The 22,262-nt window shown below is 55.0% G+C and overlaps 2 protein-coding genes and 1 long non-coding RNA gene across 13 annotated transcripts; 1 reads left to right on the forward strand and 2 right to left on the reverse strand.

Annotated features, from left to right (window-relative positions):
- Positions 1-7: 7 nt before the first annotated feature.
- On the forward strand, positions 8-6,263 carry LOC120412145 (E3 ubiquitin-protein ligase TRIM7-like). Its single transcript, XM_039572491.1, is given in 9 exon segments — positions 8-44; positions 47-312; positions 314-535; positions 2,562-2,648; positions 2,888-3,115; positions 3,497-3,519; positions 3,631-3,746; positions 4,026-4,058; positions 4,599-6,263. Coding segments are annotated over 9 exon segments (1,524 nt in total). The 5' UTR covers positions 8-22; the 3' UTR covers positions 5,126-6,263.
- On the reverse strand, positions 5,746-16,196 carry LOC120412143 (zinc finger protein 692-like). 4 transcript variants are annotated; one of them, XM_039572486.1, is made up of 14 exons: positions 16,149-16,196; positions 14,832-16,048; positions 13,905-14,231; positions 12,627-12,823; positions 12,506-12,537; positions 11,789-12,166; positions 11,527-11,575; positions 11,242-11,379; positions 10,595-10,720; positions 8,547-8,609; positions 8,215-8,293; positions 8,000-8,114; positions 7,510-7,609; positions 5,746-7,061 (listed from the first exon to the last, which is right to left on the reverse strand). In XM_039572486.1, exons 3-14 carry the CDS (start codon positions 14,010-14,012, stop codon positions 6,698-6,700), a joined length of 1,749 nt encoding a protein of 582 aa, XP_039428420.1. In that variant the 5' UTR covers positions 14,013-14,231; positions 14,832-16,048; positions 16,149-16,196; the 3' UTR covers positions 5,746-6,697. The 4 variants fall into 4 exon arrangements, with proteins under 4 accessions (XP_039428420.1, XP_039428419.1, XP_039428421.1 ...); XM_039572485.1 differs by having other exon boundaries at positions 13,905-14,646; XM_039572487.1 differs by having other exon boundaries at positions 11,242-11,376; positions 13,905-16,048; positions 16,149-16,194.
- A 99-nt stretch (positions 16,197-16,295) lies between these two features.
- On the reverse strand, positions 16,296-20,853 carry LOC104694614. Of its 8 annotated transcripts, XR_005604768.1 has the most exons (7): positions 20,792-20,853; positions 20,027-20,098; positions 18,374-19,669; positions 17,378-18,259; positions 16,680-16,853; positions 16,532-16,575; positions 16,296-16,428 (listed from the first exon to the last, which is right to left on the reverse strand). It is a non-coding gene; the product is annotated as an uncharacterized LOC104694614 (long non-coding RNA). The 8 variants fall into 8 exon arrangements; XR_005604763.1 differs by having other exon boundaries at positions 16,296-16,853; positions 17,378-17,879; positions 18,065-18,259; XR_005604766.1 differs by having other exon boundaries at positions 16,296-16,712; positions 16,813-16,853.
- Between the last annotated feature and the right edge of the window lie 1,409 nt (positions 20,854-22,262).

The following is a 22,262-nucleotide window of genomic DNA, read 5'->3' on the forward strand; positions in this document are numbered from 1 at the left end:
CGCCGCCGGGGCCGCGGCCGCCATGGAGGCGCCGCCCGCGCCCCCGCCGCGCCCCCTGCGCCCTGCAGCGCGGCGCGGAGCCTGCAGGACGAGCTGACGTGCCCCGTGTGCCTGGAGTACTTCAATGACCCGGTGCTGGTGGCCGAGTGCGGGCACAACTTCTGCCGCGCCTGCGTGACCCAGTGCTGGGAGGACTCGGCACGGCGCCTCTGCTGCCCGCAGTGCCGCGAGCCGGTCCCGCAGCGCCTCTTCCGCCCAAACCGCTCCCTTGGCAACATCGTGCATATCGTCCGCCAGCTGGGGCTGCCGCCGGGGCCCCGCCGAGCCGCCGCCAGGGCCACCCGCGCCCGCGCCGCCGCTGCCCGCGGCCGCCCCGTCCGGCCCGCCGGGGCCGCCGCGCTGCCCGCGCCACGGGGAGCCGCTGCGGCTTTACTGCGTGCAGGACCGACGTGCTGTGTGTGTCGTGTGTCACCTGTCCCGCGAGCACCGCGCCCACACTGTGCTGCCCGCCGAGGAGGCGGCCCACGCCGCGGAGGTCAGTGCCGGGACCCCCGGGACCCCGCCCCGCACAGCGCCCGGCTTGGAGGGAGGACAGCGAGGACGCCCCGCTTGAGGGGGCGGCGGGCATCGGGACCCCTTCCCCGGAGAGGGAGAGCGCTGCGACCCCTCCCGGGGTGTTGGGGGGCAGTGAAGACCCCGCCCCTCCCGGGGTCTCTTTTGGGGTGCAGGACCCCCTCCTAAGAAATGGGGGATGCAGTAAGCGGGGAGGAGATCGGAAACACCCCCACCCCTAATTGGGGGTGCACAAGGAGATCTCACGGGGGGGGGATGCACCAGGGACCGCACCTCTCTGGGGGGAAGCGCCTTTTGGGTGCAGTGGGAACCCCCAGTTCCACAGGGGAGTACAGAAATGAGCCCTCAGTTCCCCCCCACGTGTGGGGTGCAGTCGGGACCCCGCCGATGTGTTCCCCGGCTTCATTCGGGGATATTGGGAGGCAGTTAAGGGCCCCTCCAGGCCGTGTGGAGGTCACGGGGGAGCCCCTCCCCAACTGGGCGCTGCTCCCAGGATTTGGAGTGCAGAAGGAACTGAATCGCCCCAAAACAGGGACAGCTCGGGGTAGGGTGCAGTGAGCAGAGGGTGTTCCCGGTGCGAGATCGAACTGGTTTGAACTGGGAGGACACTGGGAAAGGGTGTCTGGGGGGAAAGGGGGCACGTCAGTGTGGGGGTGATTGTGCAAAATCCCACCAGTCCCCCCAAAATCCACCGCTCCCCCTTCCCGGGACAGGAGCGAGCTGGAGCCTGAGAAGGAGGGGAGCAGCGGGTGATGTATCCTCCCGCTCCGATCCCGACCCAGGCTGGAAGTGGCGCAGGACCTCCTCCAGGAGCCGCCTGTTCTCCCCCCGCCCCCTCCGTTCCCCCCCCAACTCCAAGGCCCTTGGGGAGTGACGCAGAGCGAAAATGGAGCCCCCCCGGCGGCGCTGGGACCTCCCCAAGTCGCGTGTCGTGATCACAGTGGGGATTAATTAGTAATTAAAAGCTCAAGGGCTCGATGTGGGCTGCCAGGCCTCGCTATTCCAGCCAGGAGCAGCGGATCCAGAGGGATCCAAGATGCCGGACGGAGCCGGTGTCGCTGCGCAGTGGCAGCAGGAGGAGGGTGGCACCAGCACGATCCCGAAGGATCAGGGAAGGGGATTGTGGGATCATTAACCACCACATATTAATGATTGTGGTTATTAAATCCTTTTATATGGGATTTTGTCCCGGAACTCTCCGTGGTTCCTCTTCCGGGGCCGCTGGCGCTGTCCCCCTGCCCCAAATCTGGGACTTTGCCCTTTTATTTAGGACACAAATGTCCTTAGGCAGATCCAGGCTGCCGCTCCCTTGGGACTTTTTCTCCCTCGTTAACCTGCTTTTATGAGTTCTTAATAATTAGTTGTTGCTGAGCTCCCCCCACCTCATTTTTTTCCTGATACATGCTCTGATCTCATGGAAAAATTCCAAAGGCAGCAACTCCTGGCTCTTAACGGTCAAAATCCTTGTATTTTGGGTTTTAGTTACAAAATAAGTGGGTTTATTTGCCCCAAGCCCAGTTGCTGTTTGCATGGTGTTGCTGGGGCTTCTCTGCCCTCCATGGAGGTCAAACTACTTAAATGAGGATGAGGTTAATTAATTAATAATTAATTCTTAATTTAATGAGGAGTTTGGAGGCAGCAAACCGGGGGGGGGGTGGTTCCAGCCCAATTTTGGGGCACCTCGAGGAGGGGAAATGGGGAAGGTGATCCTGGGATGAGGACGGGCATGGGACTGGAGCGTTTGTTTCCTCACAGGCAGCTAAAATTAATTGATTGGGGTTCTTTTCCGGTTTTTGGGCCGGTTGGGGTGAATTCTGGGGTTTTTTGCATAGTCTGAGGTTAGGGTTGTGGGGAGCAGGGCAGCTGCTGGTTCCAGCTCCAAAAAAATCCTCAGATTGGGCAGATTTGGCCATTTTAGCAGCAGCAGCCCTTCCCTCCTCATCACCCACAGGAAGAATTCCCAACTGATCTCCTTGTTCTGCTTCCAGGAGGTGCCCCAGGAGCACTTGAGCTCCCTGAGGAAAGGGCGTGAAGAGGCCAAGGCCGAGCGGGAGCGGCAGAGCGAGGAGCTGCTGGTGAGTGCAGGGGGTCCCCGGAGCCCCCATCCAGGAGGGTCCATCCTCGCTTGGGGGTTCCCTGAGACCCCCGTCCAGGAGGGTTCAGTCTCAGCTAGGGATTTCCTGGCTGTGGGAATTTGGTCCCACCTGGGGGATTCCCCCTCCCCGTGGGAATCCCAGCCTTCAGAGATTCTCTCACTTGGGGATGATTCCCTGAGCTCCATGGCCTCATGGGGATCTTCCCTGTGGAATTGCAGAAGCAGACGGAGGTGGAGCGGCAGAAGATTGTGGCTGAGTGCAAGGAGCTGCGGGTGTTCCTGGAGGAGAAGGAGCAGCTCCTGCTCTCCCGGCTGGAAGAGCTGGAGAGGGACATCGGGCGCCGGAGGGATGAGAGTGTGGCCCGGCTGGCTGAGGACATTGCCCAGCTGGACAAGCTCCTGGCAGAGCAAGGCGGGGACAGCGGGACAGGGAACACATCTGGCGAGGTGGGGCTCCTGTTATGTGTCTCCATCGAAAAATTCTTCTTCATGGACACAGAAATCCCCTCTATTGGGCAAAAATATCCTAATTATAGGGACAAAACCTGTTTGTGGGGATGAAAATTCCATTTATAGGCACAAAAACATCCTGTTTATGGGGTGAAAAAAGGTATAAAAGGTTCCATTTATGGGGCAAAATATTTCCATTTATTGGGGGAAAAATTCTTATTAATGGGGTTAAAAGTTCCATTTATGGAAACAAAAATGTCTTTATAGGGATAAAAGTCCCTTCATGGGGTCCTCCCTGTTTTTGGGGAGGATTTTGAGATCTCTGAGGTAGGAGAGATGCTGATCCTAACAAATTGCTTGGGTTTTTTCCTCTTCCAGAGTGTCGTCCCGGCTGGTAGCAGGTGAGTGAACTGGGTGAACTGGGAGGCTCTGGCTGCAGGCGGAGCTGGTGTTCCAACCCTTCCTAGGGGGAATTCCCTGATTTTGGGTCCCTGACTCCCGTGTCTCTGCAGCCTAGAGAGCTGGATGTTCCTCAAGCCCGAGCCTGGCTTTTCCGAGCTGGAGAAGAAGCTGAAGAGCTTTTCCCAGAAGAGTGCGGTGCTCAAGGAAGTGCTGCTGGAATTCAAGGGTGAGCCTGACAAGAGCCTTCCTGGAAAAAATCACTGCTTCCCAGCCAGGATCCCGTGTGGAAGTCCACCAAAATCAGGGCTGGGACGGAACCTGGCTCTTACTTCCCCCCCCTCGGCTGACTGGGAGAGCTCTGGGTTGTTTGAGCATTGGCTCATCCCAGGGAAAAGGTGGGGGAGCAGTGATTTCCCTGGGATTTGAGTGTGGATGTGTGGAGTAGGGATCATTCCCATGGCTTGGGCAGTTCTGGGGGCTCAACTTCTTCCTTCTCTTCCCGCAGAAAACCTGCGCTTCGAGCTGGAGAATGACACAGGTGAGGCTGTCAGGATTGGGATAAGACTTCCCTTTTCCAGGGGTTTGCATGGAATTGGCTGGAATTTGGGGCCGTGACTTCCCTTTTCCAAGAGATAATGTGGGAATTTGCCGGGATTAGGGGTTATGGGAGCTCTAGCCTCCCTTTTCCAATGGTTGGAATTGTTGGGCTTGGGTTCTGTGTGGGCTCTTCAAGATGCTACAGGTGACTCACCTGTGTCCTTCCCCTCAGGTTTGGGACACAGACAATGGATCAGTTCCAACACAGGTGGGACAATGATCCCAGAGGTGTCTCATCTGTGTTGTCCCCATTGGGTTTGGGACAGAGAGAGAATGGGTCAGTCCCCAGACAGGTGGTAGAATGAGCCCACAAATGACTCACCTGTGTTGTCCCTGTTGTGTTTGGGGACACAAACCATGGCTCAATCCCGCCACGATTCCACAGGTGACTCACCTCTGTCCTCCCTGGTGGGTTTGGGACACAGCCACTTGAGTCAAGCCCTCCACTCCCACAGGTAACTCCTTCCCTTTTCCCCTCCAGGCGACCTCTCCCTGGACCCCGACACGGCCAACCCCTACCTGGTGCTGTCGGAGGACAAGCGGAGCGTGCGGCTCCGCGGGGCTCCCCAGGAGCTGCCGGCTCATCCCAAACGCTTTGACTATGCCTTCTGCGTCCTGGCCTCCGAGGGCTTCTCTGCTGGCCGCCACTACTGGGAAGTGGAGGTGGGAGACGGGGAGAGCTGGGTCCTGGGCGCCGCCCGCGAGTCCGTGCGCCGCAAGGAGAAGGTCGACTTCGCCCCCGAGGAGGGGATTTGGGCGGTGGGGCTCAACTGGAAGGGCAAAAATTGGGATCAGTACCAGGCGTTCACATCTCCTGAGACGCCGCTGTCCCTGTGTGAGCGGCCACGCAAGATCGGGGTGTACCTGGACTATGAGGGCGGGTGGGTGGCATTTTACAATGCCGACAACATGGCTCCCATCTTCACCTTCACTGCCGCCTTCTCCGAGAGGATCTTCCCGTTTTTCTGGCTCTTCTATGTGGGCTCCTCACTGTCCCTCTGCAACTGAGTCTGCCCAGCTCACTGGTGTTGCCCCCTCTCCTCCGCCATCCTTAGGTTTTCCTTTGCTTCCAAGCAAAATGCCCCAAATCCTGCCCTTGGCCATTAAGGGGGGATTTTTTCCCGTTGCAATTCAAAGTTTGGAGTCTTTTTGCCCCCAAAATCTTCCTCAAGGGCATTGGTTGGCGAGGGGGGGGCTGCTTGAGCACCCCCTCCCTGTTGCTGGTTAAACACCGCTGTAGTTAATTTTGTATTTTTCTTTGGAGTTGGAGCCCCATGGAACAGGGAGAGGCTGATCCCATCCCACCTCGAACCGTAGCCAAAGCTTTGTGCCACCCTCCCGCCCGCCCCATCCTCCCAAGAATGCTGTGTGGAGAGGAGGGGTCTGTCCCCCCATCTCCCCCTTCCCCCCCCTCCCCGTTTGGACACCAGGTCATCTTTAGCCATCTTATCCTCCCCTGGGGAAAGGGCCGAGCCCGTCCTGCTGTTGCTGAGTGACCGTCCCCAATCTCCCCTGTTGCCCCCATTTCTCTCCTTACTCCCCCCATTGTCCCCCCCTCCTTGCCCCCCATCTCCCCCAATGCCCCCCATGTCCCTCTTTGCCTCCTCATCTCCCTCACTGCCCCCCTATTTCCCTCCTCATCCCCCTGTCTCCCCCTTGCTTCCCCAAACTCTGAGCCCCCAGAGCACCAGGATCCCAGGAAGGGGCCATGGATATTTGGGGTCACCCCAAACCCAGGCCAGGGTCAGCTGGGGGGTTTTGGGGGGGCTGGGGGGTCCGTGTTCTAGGTGTGATCTTGCGCTTGCCCACTCCCCTTGCGCCCTCCCCGCTGCTGCTGTTCGTGTCCTTTGCCCTGTCACTGTTAGTGGGGAAATAAAATGTTGCTGTGCAAAAAAATCCCTAAAACCCGATAATTTGGGGGTTTTTGGTGCTGGGGGAGGAGGAAAAGCTGCTCCTGCTCGGGGGGAACGGAGACAGGGACGTGCCCTTGTCCCCAGACTGCTGGGGTGGAACGCAGAGGGCTTTTGTGGCCACTTGGGATTCACTAATTGGTCCCAACTTGGAGCTTCCAAATATCTGTAAGTTCAAATTCTGGTTTAAATCCAAGTTTTAAATGGAAATTAAATAAAGTTTGAAGGAAAAGCTTGAAGCTCTGGGAGCTCCCACTCTGGGAGCTGGGCACTCCCTCTCAGCCCAGTTTGGGGGCACAGCCCCACTGGGAGCTCCATCTCATCCCAGTTTGGGTCCCCAATTCCTGGGTGTTTGGTGTCTCCACCCCCTCTCCAAGCCCTTTTCCTGTGCCCAAACATCACTCTTCTGTCTCTTTTCCATAAAAATCTGGCACCAAATCCCACTTTTACCCAAAATAAGTCTTTACTGAGGATCCACCTGTGGCAACAGTGCTGGGCTCGAGGGAAGCTGGGATTTGGCAGAAAAATGGATTTGCCCCAGGATTGGCAGAAAAGCTGAGATTTTCCCAAGTTTTGCCTCTCCCATGTAATTTTGGCACCTGGAGCCACTGCAGGGTCCAGCATCGTCCCTGATCCTGCTCCAGTCCCCAGACTGGGGGGACAGGTCCCTCTAGGACCCGCCCTCGCCCATCCCCCGGCCTTGGGGCGTGCCTGGATCCTGCCCGACATCCCCACCCCCATACTCCAGTGGGGTCCTCCCTGTGTCCCCCCCGCTGCCCAGGACATCCCCAAGCAGCTCCAGGGGTTCCACTGGCCCAGGGGGCTCCGGGTGCTGCTGGATTCCCTCGGGCTGGGGTGGTCCCTCGAGCCCCCTGGGATGGCTCTTGCTCTTGTGGGCGGTGACGTTGTCCCTCTTTTCAAACCTCTTCCCGCAGACATCGCACGGGAATTGGTAGAAGGAGTCGGCGTCGTGTTTCCTCATGTGCCAGTTCAGGGAGGCTTTTTGGCGGCAGGTGAAGCCGCAGATCTCACACCTGGGGGAGATCCCGGCAGGAGTAAAAAACCCCAGGGATGAGGCACAGGGAGAACTGGCCCTGCCGTGCTCGGGGCTGGAATGTGCTGTGGGTTGAAGCTCCAGCGCCCTCCTGGCATGAACACGTTGGACAGGAGTCCTCCGTTCTGCATTAACCTGCGCCTACTTAACACTGCCCTGGAGCTGAGGCTGGAGCTGCTGGATCTGGGCACAGCCAGCTCCAAGGGCAGAAACCTCGTGAGAAATCCCAGCCCAGCTTTTGGCTGGATGCCATGTGTTGAGGAGCTGATTTTGGGTTGAAAAGGGTGGGAAGAGGCTCTGAGGCTGAGCAGAGCTGTAGAGATGGGACTGGGACTTACCGGAGAGGTGGAAACGGGACTGGGATTTACTGGAAGGGCAGGGATGGGACTACGACTTACTGGCAAGGCGGAAATGGGACTGGGACTTACTGGAGCGGCTTCTCCCCAGTGTGGATCCGTCGGTGGATGATCAAATTGCTGCTGGTGCGGAAGGAGCGCGCACAGAACTCGCAGATGTAGTCCCGCTTGTCTGGGAGCAAAGGAAAACGGATCAGGCTGATCCGGCCTGGAAAAACCCTCCGGGCCCTCGGGATGTGCTTTGGGAGCAGGGAGACTTCCCAGCATGGGAACGGAGATGATAAGGGAGAGATTCAGGGAGCAAAGGGCAACAGCGATGGTTCCTGGCGATGGGGATTTGGGACCGGCTGGCCATGGCCCAGCGGGGAGGGGGGTACAGGAGGTGAGAATCCAATGGGAGCGGGTGGAATCCGTATAAGAAGTGTGAGCCATAAGGGAGGTGTAATCCCTATGGAAGGAGGTGTGATCCATACAGGGGAGTTGTAACTCCTACAGGAGGATGTCCAGGAATGTGTAATCCATAGGGGAGGAGGCGTGATTCCCGTGGAAATGCCCTGCTCACCACTGTGCAGCTTCTCGTGTTCCTTCAGGTGCTTCTTGAAGTTGAAGGATTTCCCACAGGTGGGCTCAGAGCAGGTGAAGGTTTTCTGGTGCACATGCTGGTACTTCTGGTGGTGCTGCCGGGGGAAAAACCCATCAGCTCCCAATTCCAGCTCCAGGACACCCCACCCAGGCTCCCCAGCGCTCCAGGAAGAGCCAGTCCCTCCAGGCGCTCACGTTCAGGTACTGGCGGTTGGAGAAGATTTTTCCGCAGCCCTCGAAGTCGCACAGGAGGATCTCGCGCTTTGCCGCCTTCCTGACAGAGAAAACATGGGAAAAGTCATTGGCAGGAAGGAGGAGGAGGATTGGAAAAGCTGTGGGATATGGATCTGGCCCCTGCTCCTTCCTCCTCACCCACCTTCCCTTTTTCCCACCCATAAAATCTAAAATGAAGCAAATAAACCCTTTCAGAGCTTCCTGCCTGTCCCCCATGGAAGAGCTGAGCGCCTCTTCCTGGGAATGCCTGAAAACTTCCCTGGCCCCTTCCCTCCCCCCCCTTTCCCAGGTACCTGATCCTCTTGGGGCCGATCTGAGCCACATCCTTGTCGCTTGCCCGTGGTCGCCGCCGGCAACTGCAATAGGAAAGAGCCATTTGAGCCAGGCCGTGGTGTCCCCTTGCTGTCCCCAAGCCCAGAGCCAAGAAACCAAAAGATTCCCGAGGAAATCCCACATTAAATCATCCTCAGGGCCAGCATTTCTCCTATTTTTCCCCCACGGGAGCAGGACACGCTGGAACAAACACATCGTTCAGGCATTAAAATAAGAACAAATTCTTTATTGCTTGTTACAAAACCCTTTTCACATGGTTTGGATGTGTCCCAGGACACTGAAATTGGCTCCCAGCCTGGTTTGATCTATAATTCATCCATGGCTCCCTGGAAACCACAACTATTCCTGGCTGTCACCCTGGAATTAAGGAAAGATCCATTAAAAGTGGATTAAAGCAGGGTTTGGGGAGGAGAAATAACAGGATGGTGAGAGATGCCAATGCCCAAGCATGGATTCAGCCTGGGGCTTGTCCCAAATCTCTTAAAAACAGGTTTTATCAGCTCAGGGTGGCTTTACCTGGGGGAGGGAGAAGAGGAGGAATGCTTCGACATCTGGAAGCTCCTCCTTTGCTCATAAGCCAGGATTTTATCTCCCATTTTTGACTTGCTGTGACAAAAGAGGGGGGATAATTAACCAAAAGATTAGAAATACGATCCGTGTTGCCAAACTCGGCCCAAAAAGCGCTGACCCAAAGCTTAGGCTTGGCTTTGGGGAAGGGGTGGAGAGCTACAATCAAGGCAGTTTTTGAGGCACCATCCCCACCGGTGCCTCAAAAGAGCCACCAGCCCCCAGGTTGGACATATTTGGAGGGCTGGACCCTGGAATTTGGGGTGGAAATCAGGCAGAACCCAATAAGCACCAGAAAAAAAACCAAACCCCACATTTAATTCACTTTTGGCCTCAAAAAGGATGGCCTCGATTCAACCCGGACTCTTCCACCCTCACACTGGATTTGGGAGCCTGGGATCCGCATGCCCAGCGATGGCAGGGAGAGGGGAAGAGCAAATTCCAGCATTACCTTCACTGGGATTGGGTCTCCAGGAAGGGTGGTCCCTCTTCCAGCTGCATCTGGGGAGGTTCCAGAGCTGCCGGGAGAGGGGAGGGCGTTCAGCATCCAAAAGGAGCCGCTCAAAGGGATCGATCAAAGCCATAAGGGAGTGGCATAACACTCACCTGGGGAAAGCTTTGGGATGGGATTGGCACTGAGCCTGTCTTTCAGTAGACAGATGAAGGAGTTACGGCTGATTCCAAGGAAAAGGGGGGATTTAACCCCCTTATTGTATCAAAAGCGTAAGAAAATCCATCCAGGTGAGGTGTCTAGGTGCGTCGGATCTGAGGCCGTGCACAGACCGAGCCCCAACCCAATGTCCCCTTAATGCTTGTGCAAAGCCCCAGTGAAGCCCTGAGGGCTGATTAGAGCTTTTTTAGTGCAAAACATTGAATTTTATGTGCCTGGAAAGGAGAGCTGGCAACCCAACACTCGGCCCCAAAGCTGCTGGAGAAGCCGCAGATCCATCCGTGGAGGAGATTGGGGTGGGCTGATAGATTTTGGGCTGTTCCATCTCCAGTCTGGTGGAGGCTTCAATGCCCACCACAGTTCTGGTTCAATGGGTCTTTGCTGCCCTCCGTGGCGGCCCCAGCCTCGGCAGCCTCTCCTCATTCCCCAACCATCCTGGACTGGCCCCACGAGGGACAGGGTGGGTGACGCGAGGCTCATGAAGCCCCTGCAGCGACGTTGGTGAGCCAGACCCCCCTTTGCTCGCTCAACACCCAGTGAGACCAAGAAACACGGCTCTGCCCTGCGGTCAACGGTGTCACAGGGAGGGTTGACCCCCCTCCCATGGGGACACGCAGCTCTTGCTCCATGGCCAACAATGTCATGAGGAGGGTTAACCCCACTGGAGACACACAGTTCTTGCCCCATGGCCAACAGGACTGGACACTCCCAAGATGATGACTCTGAACCCCCTCCCCTCATCCCTTCACCGCTGTGGCTGCCACGACTCACCTGACCCGTCCGCTCTTCTCTGAGGGGCCAGAGCTGGGCAGGGGCGGCTCGAGCAGGGGCTGCTCCTCCTTGATTGGCTTCTTGCGGGCCTTGGGTTGGCTCTGGTGTTGCTGTGGCTCTGAGTCGCTGTGGGGGGCACAGACCAGGGTGGCTGAGGGGGTTGGCTGGTTGATGCGGTGAGGTATGGGTTAGATGTGGTAGGAAATGAGTTAGTTGGACATGGTTTAGACATGGGGTGGTCATGGATTAGACACGGGTTGGTCACGGAAGGCCGTGGTTAGACGTGGAAGGACGTTGTTTGGACGTGGCTGCACATCGTTTGGGTGTGGAAGGACATTAGTAGACGTGGCAGGACACGGTACGACATGGTTGGCCATTAGTTGGACGTGGCAAAGACCCTCCCCCAGGTGAGACACAGTGAAAATACCTCCCCAAAATTCTGTGCCCTTTGACCCCAGAAAGACCTTATTTTAGCACCACACAGACACTATTCCCACCTCCAGGGCAGCAGGACAAGCACGTGGCAGAGACGTGAGTCCTGAAACCCTCCCAGTGCAATATTGGTCTGAACCGATACGGTGTCAGTGGGCACCGAGGAGTGGCTCCCACACGATCCCGATCCGCAGGCTCCGTCACAGCGCTCCCACCTGTCCAGGGACGGGTGGTAGTTCTCATCATGTAGGTCATCGGTGTAGGCCAGGTCATCACCCTCGGCGAAGTCCTCGTCCTCCTCTTCCTCTCGGGGCTCAACTCCTGGCTCTACGTCCTTCCCCGGGATGGCGCTGCTGGACAGCGACCTGGGTCAACTCTGCCACGATGGCTCAACCACAGACAGTCACATTGGCCAACACTGGGGACCCAGGGATGGGTCAGACAGGGCCAAATGCAACCATCGGCCTCACCAGAGGACGCTTGTGGGTGCCACCACTCACCTCCCGCCAGCTGCTGCCACAGGCCCCGGTTCCGGTGGCACCTGGTGGGCTGAAAGGGGACAGGAGGGTGGTGAGGAAGGGCTGGGAGAGGTGAGGAGGATGAAGAATTGCGAAGTATGGGGCTGTTGGAAAGGCCCACAGGGTTGGGGCAGCGTTTGATCCCAGTGGGATGGTGGTCACTGAATCCCTAGAACTGGGAGAGGGGCGGAAGGTGGGGAATCAAAGGGAGTTGAGGGTGGAAAGATGACCTGGAGGAGCTCACCTGTGCCACCACTGTCACCACCATCTCCCAGCTCCTCGCCCCGATCCCCATCACCACGGGGTGACCCGGCCGCTCCCTCCACTCCGGCCTTGTTGGAGCCCGGCATGGCCCTACGGAGCGAGTGCCGGCGTCCAGCATCCAGGGAGGGGCTGCCTCCCTGGGCCGCCCTCGGGGGGTCACTGGAGGGGCTGTTGGGGACCCCGGAGCCGCCCCACGAGAAGCGGTGCCCAGCTACGCACTCCCAAACCAGCGGGGCTGAGCTGCCTGGTGCTGGCAGCAGGATGTCCGGCACGAAGCCGCACTCCTGGCCATGGCCATGGGACAGCACGACCAGGCGCTGCAGTGCAGCCGGCTGGAGCCGCTCCAGCTCCAGCTCTCCTGGGAAACAAAGAAATCTGTGAAAGACAGCTCCATAATGGCATTTTGGGGGGGGGGGGGCTGGGACACCTGCAAGCCCCCCTCCACCTTCCTCAGGCTCTTAGGCTTCCTCCTTGTTAAGAGCAACCGTCAAACAGCTTCCCAAAAATGAGCTGGGGATGGCAAAAACAGGGAACACAGGGAGGATTTGCCTAGTGCTCAGGGGGGTGAGCAAACTCAAGAGCAGCTCCAGGTGCTTCTCCAGCACCCAACCCAACGGGAATCCTCCCTCTCCACCATGAACTTCTTATGGACCCAAACTACTGGATGCCAGCATGGAATTGGGAGGGAAGCACATACCTGGGCTCCAGGTGCAGCCATGAGAGCTGTACCTGCACGGGAAGACAGAGGTGAGCAAGCAAAAACCTGAATTTTCCCCATGAGAGGTAGGTTTCAATCGTTTTTAAGCCCCTCTAGTGACCTGTCAAGGAGGAACTGGGCCAACTGGGAGTGCAGGGTGAATCCAAGCTGCTCCTTGAGGCGGCACCAGCGCTCCAGGTGCCCCCCGATGCGGATGCGGCACTTGCTGCGCCGTGCGTCCAGTTCCCGGCGCTTCTGGCGCCGGACGCACTCTGGGGCCCGCGGACGACCCCCGCGGGCCGAGTCCACTGGGAAGGGCTGGGGGGACACAGGGGGTTTAGAGGGGGATGGGGAATACAGGGGTGGTCTGAGCCTGGAGGGGTCAGGCGGGGAATTTGGAGTATCACGGCTCCGTAGGAGAGTCCGGAGGTGACAGGCAAACATGGGAAGCAGACGTGGACAGGGCCCTGTTGCACGGGTGGGGAATCCTGGGGGCTCAGGGAGGACGTGGGGGGACACACAGGGATATGGGCAAGTGCCTGTGGGGGTGACAGGGTACACGATGGGGGGACACAGGGGTGGCGCAGCATCATGGGGGGATGGGCAGGGGATCGGGTGAGGAATTAGGGTCTTCTGGCTCCATAGTGGTGTCATGGGGGGGGGGGGGGGAGGGGGGCAAGGGACATAGGAGGGGTCACAAGGGGGGGCGGGGAGGCACCCACACTGCTTCCAGGCCCCACCCCTCTTAGCCTCGCCCCGTTTAAGCCCCGCCCCCTTCCCGCCGTTTCCCCCGGGCCCCCCCGTCCCCCCCCCCGCCTGTTCCCGCCGCCGGGCCTTAAAGCGGATGGGGCGGAAGGGGGAACGTCCGCGACTCCATGCGCTCCCGCCGCCTTCTCCGCCCGCGCCCCGCCGCCCGCGAACCTCCTCTGCCGCTCCGCGCTCCATTCCGCGCCGAGGGGGCCCCACCCCGGGCCGTGCCCCCTTTAAGAGCCACTGGACCCACCCCCTCCTCGCTCACGCCGCTCATGGACGGCAGCAAAGATGGAGGAGGCTCCGCGCCCCGCGCGTGCGCGCAGCCGCGGCGGCCGTGGGGAGGTACGGGAAATTCCCGCAGGGGATTGGGGTGGACACGGGGCGAGAGGTGGAGACAGGAGACGGACATAGGGTGACATAGTGTCAGGAAAACTACTCCACAAACACCAGAGGTTTATGTCCAGAAAGGAGACAGAGGAGTCCTGGTATTTTATTTGAATAAAGGGACCTTTTTCGTTGTTTATCTCTCAGTGCTAATTTCATCAACCAGCAGGCCCAGAGCTTGTTTGTAAAGACGAGTTTCTCATTCCTTTCAATACGGAGACACAGGAGGGGCATGGGGGACAAGAGAGAGAGACACACCTACCTCACAGCTGTCCCCAAGACACTGGGGGCTTTTGGAGTTGCTGGGAGGGGATGTGAGGCACTGGGAGATGCTGAGGCACATATGACACAGTACCGCGGGTAGAATCATCCCATGGTAGGGGGAATCCTCAGGAGCTCCTAGGGCGTCTCAAGGACCTGGATGGTTTTAGGGGTCCTATAAACGCCTTGGGTGGGGCCTATGCAACTCTCTGGGAACTGGGAGGGGTTTTGGAGGGCCTATAGGGGCCTTGGGGAATTTGGGGGCCCATAAAAACCCCCTAATAAAAGCAGTGGGAAGGAACTGGGACTCCTGGGAGTGATCCAGTCACTGAAACAGAGAAGAAAAGAAGTCGAAGTCACTCCAAGACCGGAGAACCTTCCAGAAACCCCAAGGACACAGCCCACAGTCCCCTGGGACCATCCAGGACCACTCCAGGCCAGGCAGAGGCAGGGTTCCTGGCAGCGTTGGTCTGGGAGAAATCCTGTGCTGTTCACAATTTTAGGAGCCCACTCCCGGCCACCGGCACCCAGAGGCTAACGCCGGCCCTATTCCATGGGAAACAAAACACAGCCACCCAGTTCCTCGATATCAGTTTCAAGGTGGCCTTTGGCACTCCAAGGGCAGCCAGAGGCTCAGCTGCTGGCAGCTTCAGTCTGGGAGAAAGCCCACGCTGTTTGCAACTTTAGGAGGCGGCACCCCAATCCAGGGCGCCTGGAGGTGAAGGGTTAGGTTTGAAAAAAACCTGAAACGCAAAAATCATCCACACAAGGTCAGAACCATTCCCCGCCCACATTCTCACAGGCAGACACAAACAGACAGACGAACACACGCTCACAGACAGCTACAGACAGTCACACGCTCTTCAGCATAGACCCTGACTGCAGCCCTTCGTCAAAACACTCTCCTGAAGAAGACGCTTCAACGCACCTTCCGGCTGCCGCTCCTTGACGTCGAAGGGTAGATTCCGGGAAAAAATCGGTAGCATCAGTGACGGTGGAGATCCGAAGCTGCCTCAGGAACCTGCGAGACAACGTGAGGCGGTCGACGAGAGGCCGACATCCAGGAGTTATCCCCATGCCAGGCCCATAAATTTTCTACCCAAAAGCCCATAGACAAGAGATGAACTGTTAAGTTTTACGACTGTTCTATCTAACCATGATTCCTCGTGCCGGGACAGGGTGGCTCTGACCGCAAGTAGCACACAGACGGGCTGTGCACCAAATCTAAGCAAAGATGACGAGAGGGCTTGAGATGAGTCTCTGGAAGATTAATTCTCAAGCACGATACACTTTGAGGCGACGGAACTAACTGCAGTCACACGGGGAGACTGTGGTACGCTCCAGCTAGAAGTCCAAGGGAACGGCACGTGAAAAGAAGGCACTACCAAAACTGAGAAGGAAGATGGATGAGAACATCTTGGGTACTTCTTCCTGTCTCAAGAAGCAAAGAGGTAAAGATGCCGGAATAAGCATGCGAGTAGAGTACTGCCGCTAAAGCACCGGGACATAACAAAGCCCCGTGACACAGAAGACAATAGAAGCAACAACATAGACACAAGTTGAAACTGCCCAGCAGTTTCACCTGATGGAACCAAGATTATTAGTGCAAGATGAGCTGGAGACTGATGATGCCAAGAAAAGAAGGCTCTACAGCAATAGCATGCGACAGTGAAACGTAACTCCTTATGAGAAGTTAGTGCCAAAGCTGCTAAGAGGACGCTTGAGAAGCTCAGTAGGCTAGAGACGGAGGTGACAACTACCAGGGAACCGGAGCGATCGCTCCGGCCCCGAAGGTGGGCTCTTTGGGTGAAAGGATCAGCGACGACGTTGAGACTCAAAGAAGGCAGATGATGCGAAGCTCGCGAGAACACGGAGACGGGTCGGAACTGCCCTGCCCGGCAAAGGGTCAGGTGACGCTGAGGAAAAACCCTCTCCCTTTACTTCCCAGGGGCATGTCCCGCTACAGCCCTCTCCTCTGAGCTAACTTCAAATTGTCTCCTGTGACTCCAAACGTTTTTCCCTTCTCCCGACCACCGGTCCCAACACTTAGCTTTCGGCAGATGAGCGGACAAAACCCATCCTCAGTGGAAAAGAACACGTGGGCGCCATGGATGTCACTACGTTTGCCACGGTCTGTTTCAGTGGCTGGAAAAATTCAGAAAATTCAGACTGCGATGCAACACCTCAGAAGTGTCCCCTTCCTCAACACCCCTCTCCCTCATAACTGCTGAGACTCATCACTTACCTGCTGTTTCAAACTTGGGCTCCGCAGCTGCTTACGGCACCTAAGACGACAGAACAGAAAACGTGACTATTGCCCTCGAGAAGAGTAAGTCCCAGGGTTCCTCTGCACCGCCTCCCCGGCTCACCTCAAATCTCCATCCAACTCCGGAGGTGGCCCGGACGATACCTGCAAAGTGAAAAGGCACACGCTTAGCATGGCGCCACATACCGCTCGCCCTAACCCAAATGCCGACTCACTCGTTCGCCTCTATTTATTGGCATGTCCAAGGCAGTGGCAGCACCTGCAAAGAAAGAAAGAAAAAAAGCATGCTGACATAGTGTAAAACCACCACCTTCCTGTTCCAATTGAAGCACATCACACCTATACCATAAGCTTGCACCCACCAGGCCACCAGGAACCTGGGCCAGGACATCTTGTGAGTGGACCACTTAAAAAGAACAAACAACAACAGATGCTTAGAGCTGCACCATAAATTGATACCCGACCAACAACAACTCATTTTGTCCACTGATCGCCGCTCACTTTGCTCACCTGACCTTGACTGCTGCTATCCAGCTTTACCTCCTAAAAATAAAAACAAAGAACAATGCTATAACACAGCCACCATTTACGCTTGCCCTGCAAAGACAAACGGTGACAGACCTTCCCATGGGAACCCCCTCACCCGGTGTAGGGCGCTCTGCCACGGATTTAACCCGTCTGCATCTGAAAGAAAGTGATGACAAAATTCAAAGGGCTGCATCGTGACTTAACAGCTCCAGCCATCCTGTGTACATCTAGGAATATCATCTAGAGGCCAAACTACACCCTACATGACAAATTTCAAGTCCCCAAGCCTTGTCCTATTACACCTATAGGCCAGGCTATGCAGCAGGGCAGAGCAGCTCCAGACCAAACCCATGCAGGCACCCGTGACACAGCAGATGACAAATGAGGGGAAGCGACGAGGAGAGAAAACTCTCGGTGAGAAGAATGACTGCAAGCACATCGAATGGCTAAGACTAAAGACACGAGATGCCCAAAAGACACAGAACGTACAACAGACAAGTGACACAACATGCACCCGGACTGCTCTGCCCCACGCACCTCGGCCTTGTGATCAAAAGTGAGACTTTCCCTTTACAGGGCCTAAGGGGTCCCCTCTTGGTTACCCCCATCTCCGAAGCTGACTCAGTATTCCCTCCTGGCGAGCCCTGACCTGACACCCCGCTTTCACCCCCTCGACTTACCTCTCAGATGTCCGGGGATGCTAATCCGCCTTGGGCGCAAAAGAAGGCCGCCTTGTAGTTCTGGACTCTCCTGCCCTCGCTGGGCGGCTGTCTCTTAGTCAGCTACAATAAGGATAACTAAAGAAGCATCAGTGCAGGAACTTAGTGGCACCTCGGCCAGAACCCGACAATTCCTCTGCTCACAGTCTCCTAAGAAGGCCAGGGTCCTAGGGCTGCACATTTGGGCCATGCTCTGGACCAATGCCGTCGTCACAGGGTATACCTGGGTTGCGAGGAGACAAGGGGGTGTGGCATTGCTGAAACTTGAGCAGACCCTCGCTCCTTCCCTGACTTGCCCCAACACCTCTCCTGTTGCCGAATGCTGCCCGGATGGCACCTTTGAACAGGAAATGTAAAGGCTTCACTGCAGACTCCTGTAATACTTCTGGAAGGCACACGAGGGCGGCGAGCTGGGTCCGTGAGCCGGTCAGCGAGGGGCTGCGGCATAATAGAAGCGCACCACCTAAAATGCACAAACAATTACAGATGCTTAGAGCTGTACCAGAACTTGGCTCCCAAGCAATAACAACTCCTTCTGTCCATGGGTCGCCGCTCACTTGGCTCCATCGACCTTGACTGCTGCTATCCGGCTTTACCTATTAGAAATAAAGACACAGAACAATGCTGTAACACAGCCACCATTCTCACCTCCCCTGAAAAGCTGAACAATGGCTGACTATCCTGGAGGAGAAGGGGCAAATCAAAATGCAAAGTCCTGTACTGACATAGTGTCCAAAAGCATCACACTGGCAGTTTAATTTCTGTCTGAAACCTCTGGACCACGACCTCTTTCTGCAGGGGTCTCTGTCATACTGGAGTAGCAGTTTGAATTCTGCAGACCACCTGTAAAACACCCAGAAAACAAAGGATGCTTATAGTTTCATCGCTAATACAACAACTCTGGTAGCATCCAGTTGTGTGCTGGAATCAATACTCATCTCGGCTGCCGGTATTCACCTGGCTCACCATCTCCCCGGCGCCGATACCCGGCCGTGTTGAGTGCTTTGCATCTTCAAAATTAAAGGAAAAGCCAAACAATGAGGTAAACACAGAGCTGAAAGTCAGGCCGCCGCTCAGGGGTTGGGTGCCATGGTCCTCCAGCCTCCTCCGTTCATATCGGGTTTACATCCTATCCGTCTCTGCAAAAACATTATTTGTCAAAGTCACTCAGACACACAGGGAAAGCTTAACTTTTCCCAAGTTCTCATTTCTCAAAGCAAACCTCCTCAGATCCAAGAAGAGCCTGCATTAAGACAAATGCCTAGAGGACTGCAAGGTGCTGCTGCTGTCTCAGCCCACCCCTGAATAGACCAGCCATGGTTGCTCTGTCTGAGGTGCAGCTCGGGTGGCTAGGCAAAGCTCAAGGTTACCGGTAAAATCTTCTTTCTATTCCACCTACTCCTCACTCTATTCCACAGGGCAGAGCAGTTCCAAGCTAAACACCAACTCAAACAAGACATTATGCTACAAGCAGCATGACAAGAGAATGATAAAAAATAGCTCTCAGGAAGAAGAATGACAGCGAGGACCGAGACGACGCCAAAAAAGATGACCGATGGCACGGCAACGGTGGACGGAAGAGGCTCTAAGGAGCGGAAGAAAAGACTGTAACAGAGTGACCCGAGAGAAGAGCTGTCGGTCACGATGATCAAGACGGCTGAGAGACAATGCTGTGCTCAGAATGCTCCCCATATCCTTAGGATCTTATAAGCCCCAGAATGCTATAACTCACAGCCGGAAAGGACAGACAGCAACACAGCTGGGAACAAGGTCTTTTCTGAGATGCAATTCCTAGATGTGGCCGAACCCGCCGGTAAAAGAACGAACGATATCGGCGTCGTGCCGAGAAGCGCAAACATTCGAGAACCTAGAGATGACAGCTGACACTCGGGATAAGGCCCTCAAGGGAAAAGGCAGAGATATCTGAGCTACGGGATCCCAGAAACACGCTAGACAACACGCGACACACTAGAACTGCTGTGCCCTGCACACCCAACAGCTGCAATCAAAAGTAGAGCCGCTCCCTTTAGCTGTCCTAAGAAGCCCCTTAGAGGACATCCCTTTCCCCTCTGCTAATTTTTAAATCTCTCCCAGGAATTTCCAACCCGCTACCCTGCTATCATCCCATCTGGGGCTCATGGCCCCCGACTTATCTTTCAGATAACCGATGACATGAATCCACGTCGGACATGAAACGAGTCCACCTCAGCCATCTCAGAAGGCCCTGCGATCACCGGTTAGCTTCTTGGTCTGCTACGATAAAGAAAACCAAAATCAATGCACGAGTTGAATGGCACATGGGCCAAACACCAAGTTGGCTACTCGCCCTGTCGCAAGTGTGCCAGGGTCCTGGAGCCTAAGGCGTCATCCTGAGTCTAAGGCTGCGGCCGTTATTACAATGGGCACCCAGGTTAGCAAGAGACAGAGCTACATGGCCTTTCTTTACGTGCCATAAGACATGTAAATGCATCTTCTGTGCCTGTGGAAAAGCCTTAGGCGCCCCCAAACAGACACCATTTCCCACTGTGCTACCTTCAAAACCCCTCCACCGTAACTCCTAACCTGGTACCCCACTCATCCTCCCTCTCCCAGTCACAATCCTCCCCTTACCCATTGGAAAGCCTCAATCTCAGACATCATCTCTGACACAGGGCAGATCCCTCTTGCAACACGCTGAATTTGCTGAAAAAATCCAAAGTACCATACTTGACACAGCCTGGAATTTCAGGGATTTGCAATGCTTCTTAAAAAACAAAACAAAAGAAAACAAAAAAATTAGAAAAGCACTTTACCATCCCTGACACATAACCCCAAATCATTAACTTAAATACCCACTGTGTTCAATGCTATCTTCTTCACAGTGCCTTTAATGCCTCTGGTGATTTAGATGCCAAAAGCACCTGCTGAAAAGAAGCTAAGATAAACTGAAAGATTCCCTTGATTGAAATAAGAGAAGGGCTCTTTCACTAGTTAATCCCAGAAAAAGAATGAAGGCCTTCGCCAAATGCTGGCATTAATATAACCCTGGCTAGGCCCACCTGTCCTCCCTAAGATGCTCTGGAAGAGGAAGGAGGCAAATAACACAAGGGGTAAAAGCTCAAATGAGCTGCAGCTGGTTAGCTCACCTGACTTAAGTTTGAGGTGAGTAAAGCCATTCATATAATTAGTTACACGTGGAATACTAGTTAGTAATCACTAAGGAACAATTATGCAAATTAACAACTAGCTATACCAGCTATATCGATCTGTGCTGCCAAAGCATAAAGTTTTATTTCTTACCCAGTCTCCGCCCTTTCACTTGATGCAGTTGCAGAAAAAAAGAAGGCATTATCATTTCCCTGAAGAAGTTTTTCCTCTATCTAGCACTTTACTCACCTTACACTTAAGCCAGAGGATGCAAGCAGCTACAGCTCCTCTGAGGGCTTTTATACCTTGTGGTATTTGCTCCCTCCCTTTTCCCGGGCATCATGGGAACGAGAGGCGGGCCCGGCCAGGGGTATATTAACCCCAGCCTTTTGCAAGGGGATTTATTCCCCCTGTGGGATTGATGGGGGTGAGGGCTCTCCTTTCGTTTCAATGAAGGGACTCTGTTAGCCTATTTTGGCTTCTTTTTTTTTTTTTTTTTTTTTTTTTTTTTCCCTTCTTCAAGGGGGTGCTTTTAGCCTCTAAAGCAACAGAGGCATTAAAGACACTGGGAAGAAGATAGCATTGAACACAGGGAGTATTTAAGCTGTCAGTTTTGGGTTGTGTGCTCAGGGGTAGTAAGGTGCTTTTATAATTTCTTTTTTTGTTCTTGTTTTGTTTTAGGAGCACTGTAACTTCTGCCCCACATCAACAATGGCATCTGAAATTGAGGCTTCTGATAGGTAAGTCATGGATTGTGACTGGGAGAGGAAGCATGAGCAGGGTTGTTGAGCCTTCGACAGGGTACTCCACTTTCTTGGAGCAGGGTAAAAGAGCAGAGGAGGCTGCTGTTCTGTGAAGTTCTTTATTTCATAGTCTTATACCTTTCTTAAAGGCTGAGTTCAAAGGGGGTTACATGATAAAGCCAAGCAGCAACAGCAGGCACAGCTAGCTGCTTCTTCTATATGCTCTATATATACTATACTCTATTTCTTAGACTCTATACAGTATTTTTTAGACTCTATTTTTTCTTGTAGAAGTGTGGATTATATTTGCTAACTGATGAATAAGATTAATACACAATTCTAGTCTTTCTGTTCTTAACCTATCCTGGTCTAATTCTAACATTCATAAGCCTTACACAAGTGTTATATAGGTATTGCACAGATATGGGTATGCAGTTTCTATCGGTTCTTATTGTTTATGTGAACACTCCATCTAAAAAATGTGAGCAGTATAATTCCATCTGTGTTTTGTCTAAAGTAAAGAATTTTGTGAAAAGGTAACGCTGCTGCAGCAAGAACTGTGTTTAAGGTGTCTGCTATAGCTTTTTAATGTTTAAGACACTTAGCATATATTTCTCCTAAAAGCTAAAAAATTTATATTGCCATTTCACTTTGGTGTGGCTTCATGTATCTCAGCTTGTGCAAGGTTTTAATTCAACCCCTGTGCTTTGGCTTCCCTCTGGGCGTGAGTCCAGAGGAGCTTTCATTCCAACACAGGGTAACCGGTTTAGGAAGCACCAGGAGGGGTTTTGAGGGCTGTACGTAGGTAAAAGGTGTCTATTCTGACCCCCCTAAGGCTTTTTCCTGAAGCACAGAGGACGCGTTTACACGTCTTAAAACACACTAAAGCGATGGACCCGGCCCGCCGCCCTCGTGAGCCCTCCAGAAGTGTTACGGGACTCTGTGACCGAGCTTTTCCCTTTTCCATTTGAAGGTGC

The sequence above is a fragment of the Corvus cornix genome, unplaced genomic scaffold (assembly GCF_000738735.6).
Source record: "Corvus cornix cornix isolate S_Up_H32 unplaced genomic scaffold, ASM73873v5 scaffold16, whole genome shotgun sequence".
NCBI classification, from domain to species: Eukaryota; Metazoa; Chordata; class Aves; order Passeriformes; family Corvidae; genus Corvus; species Corvus cornix.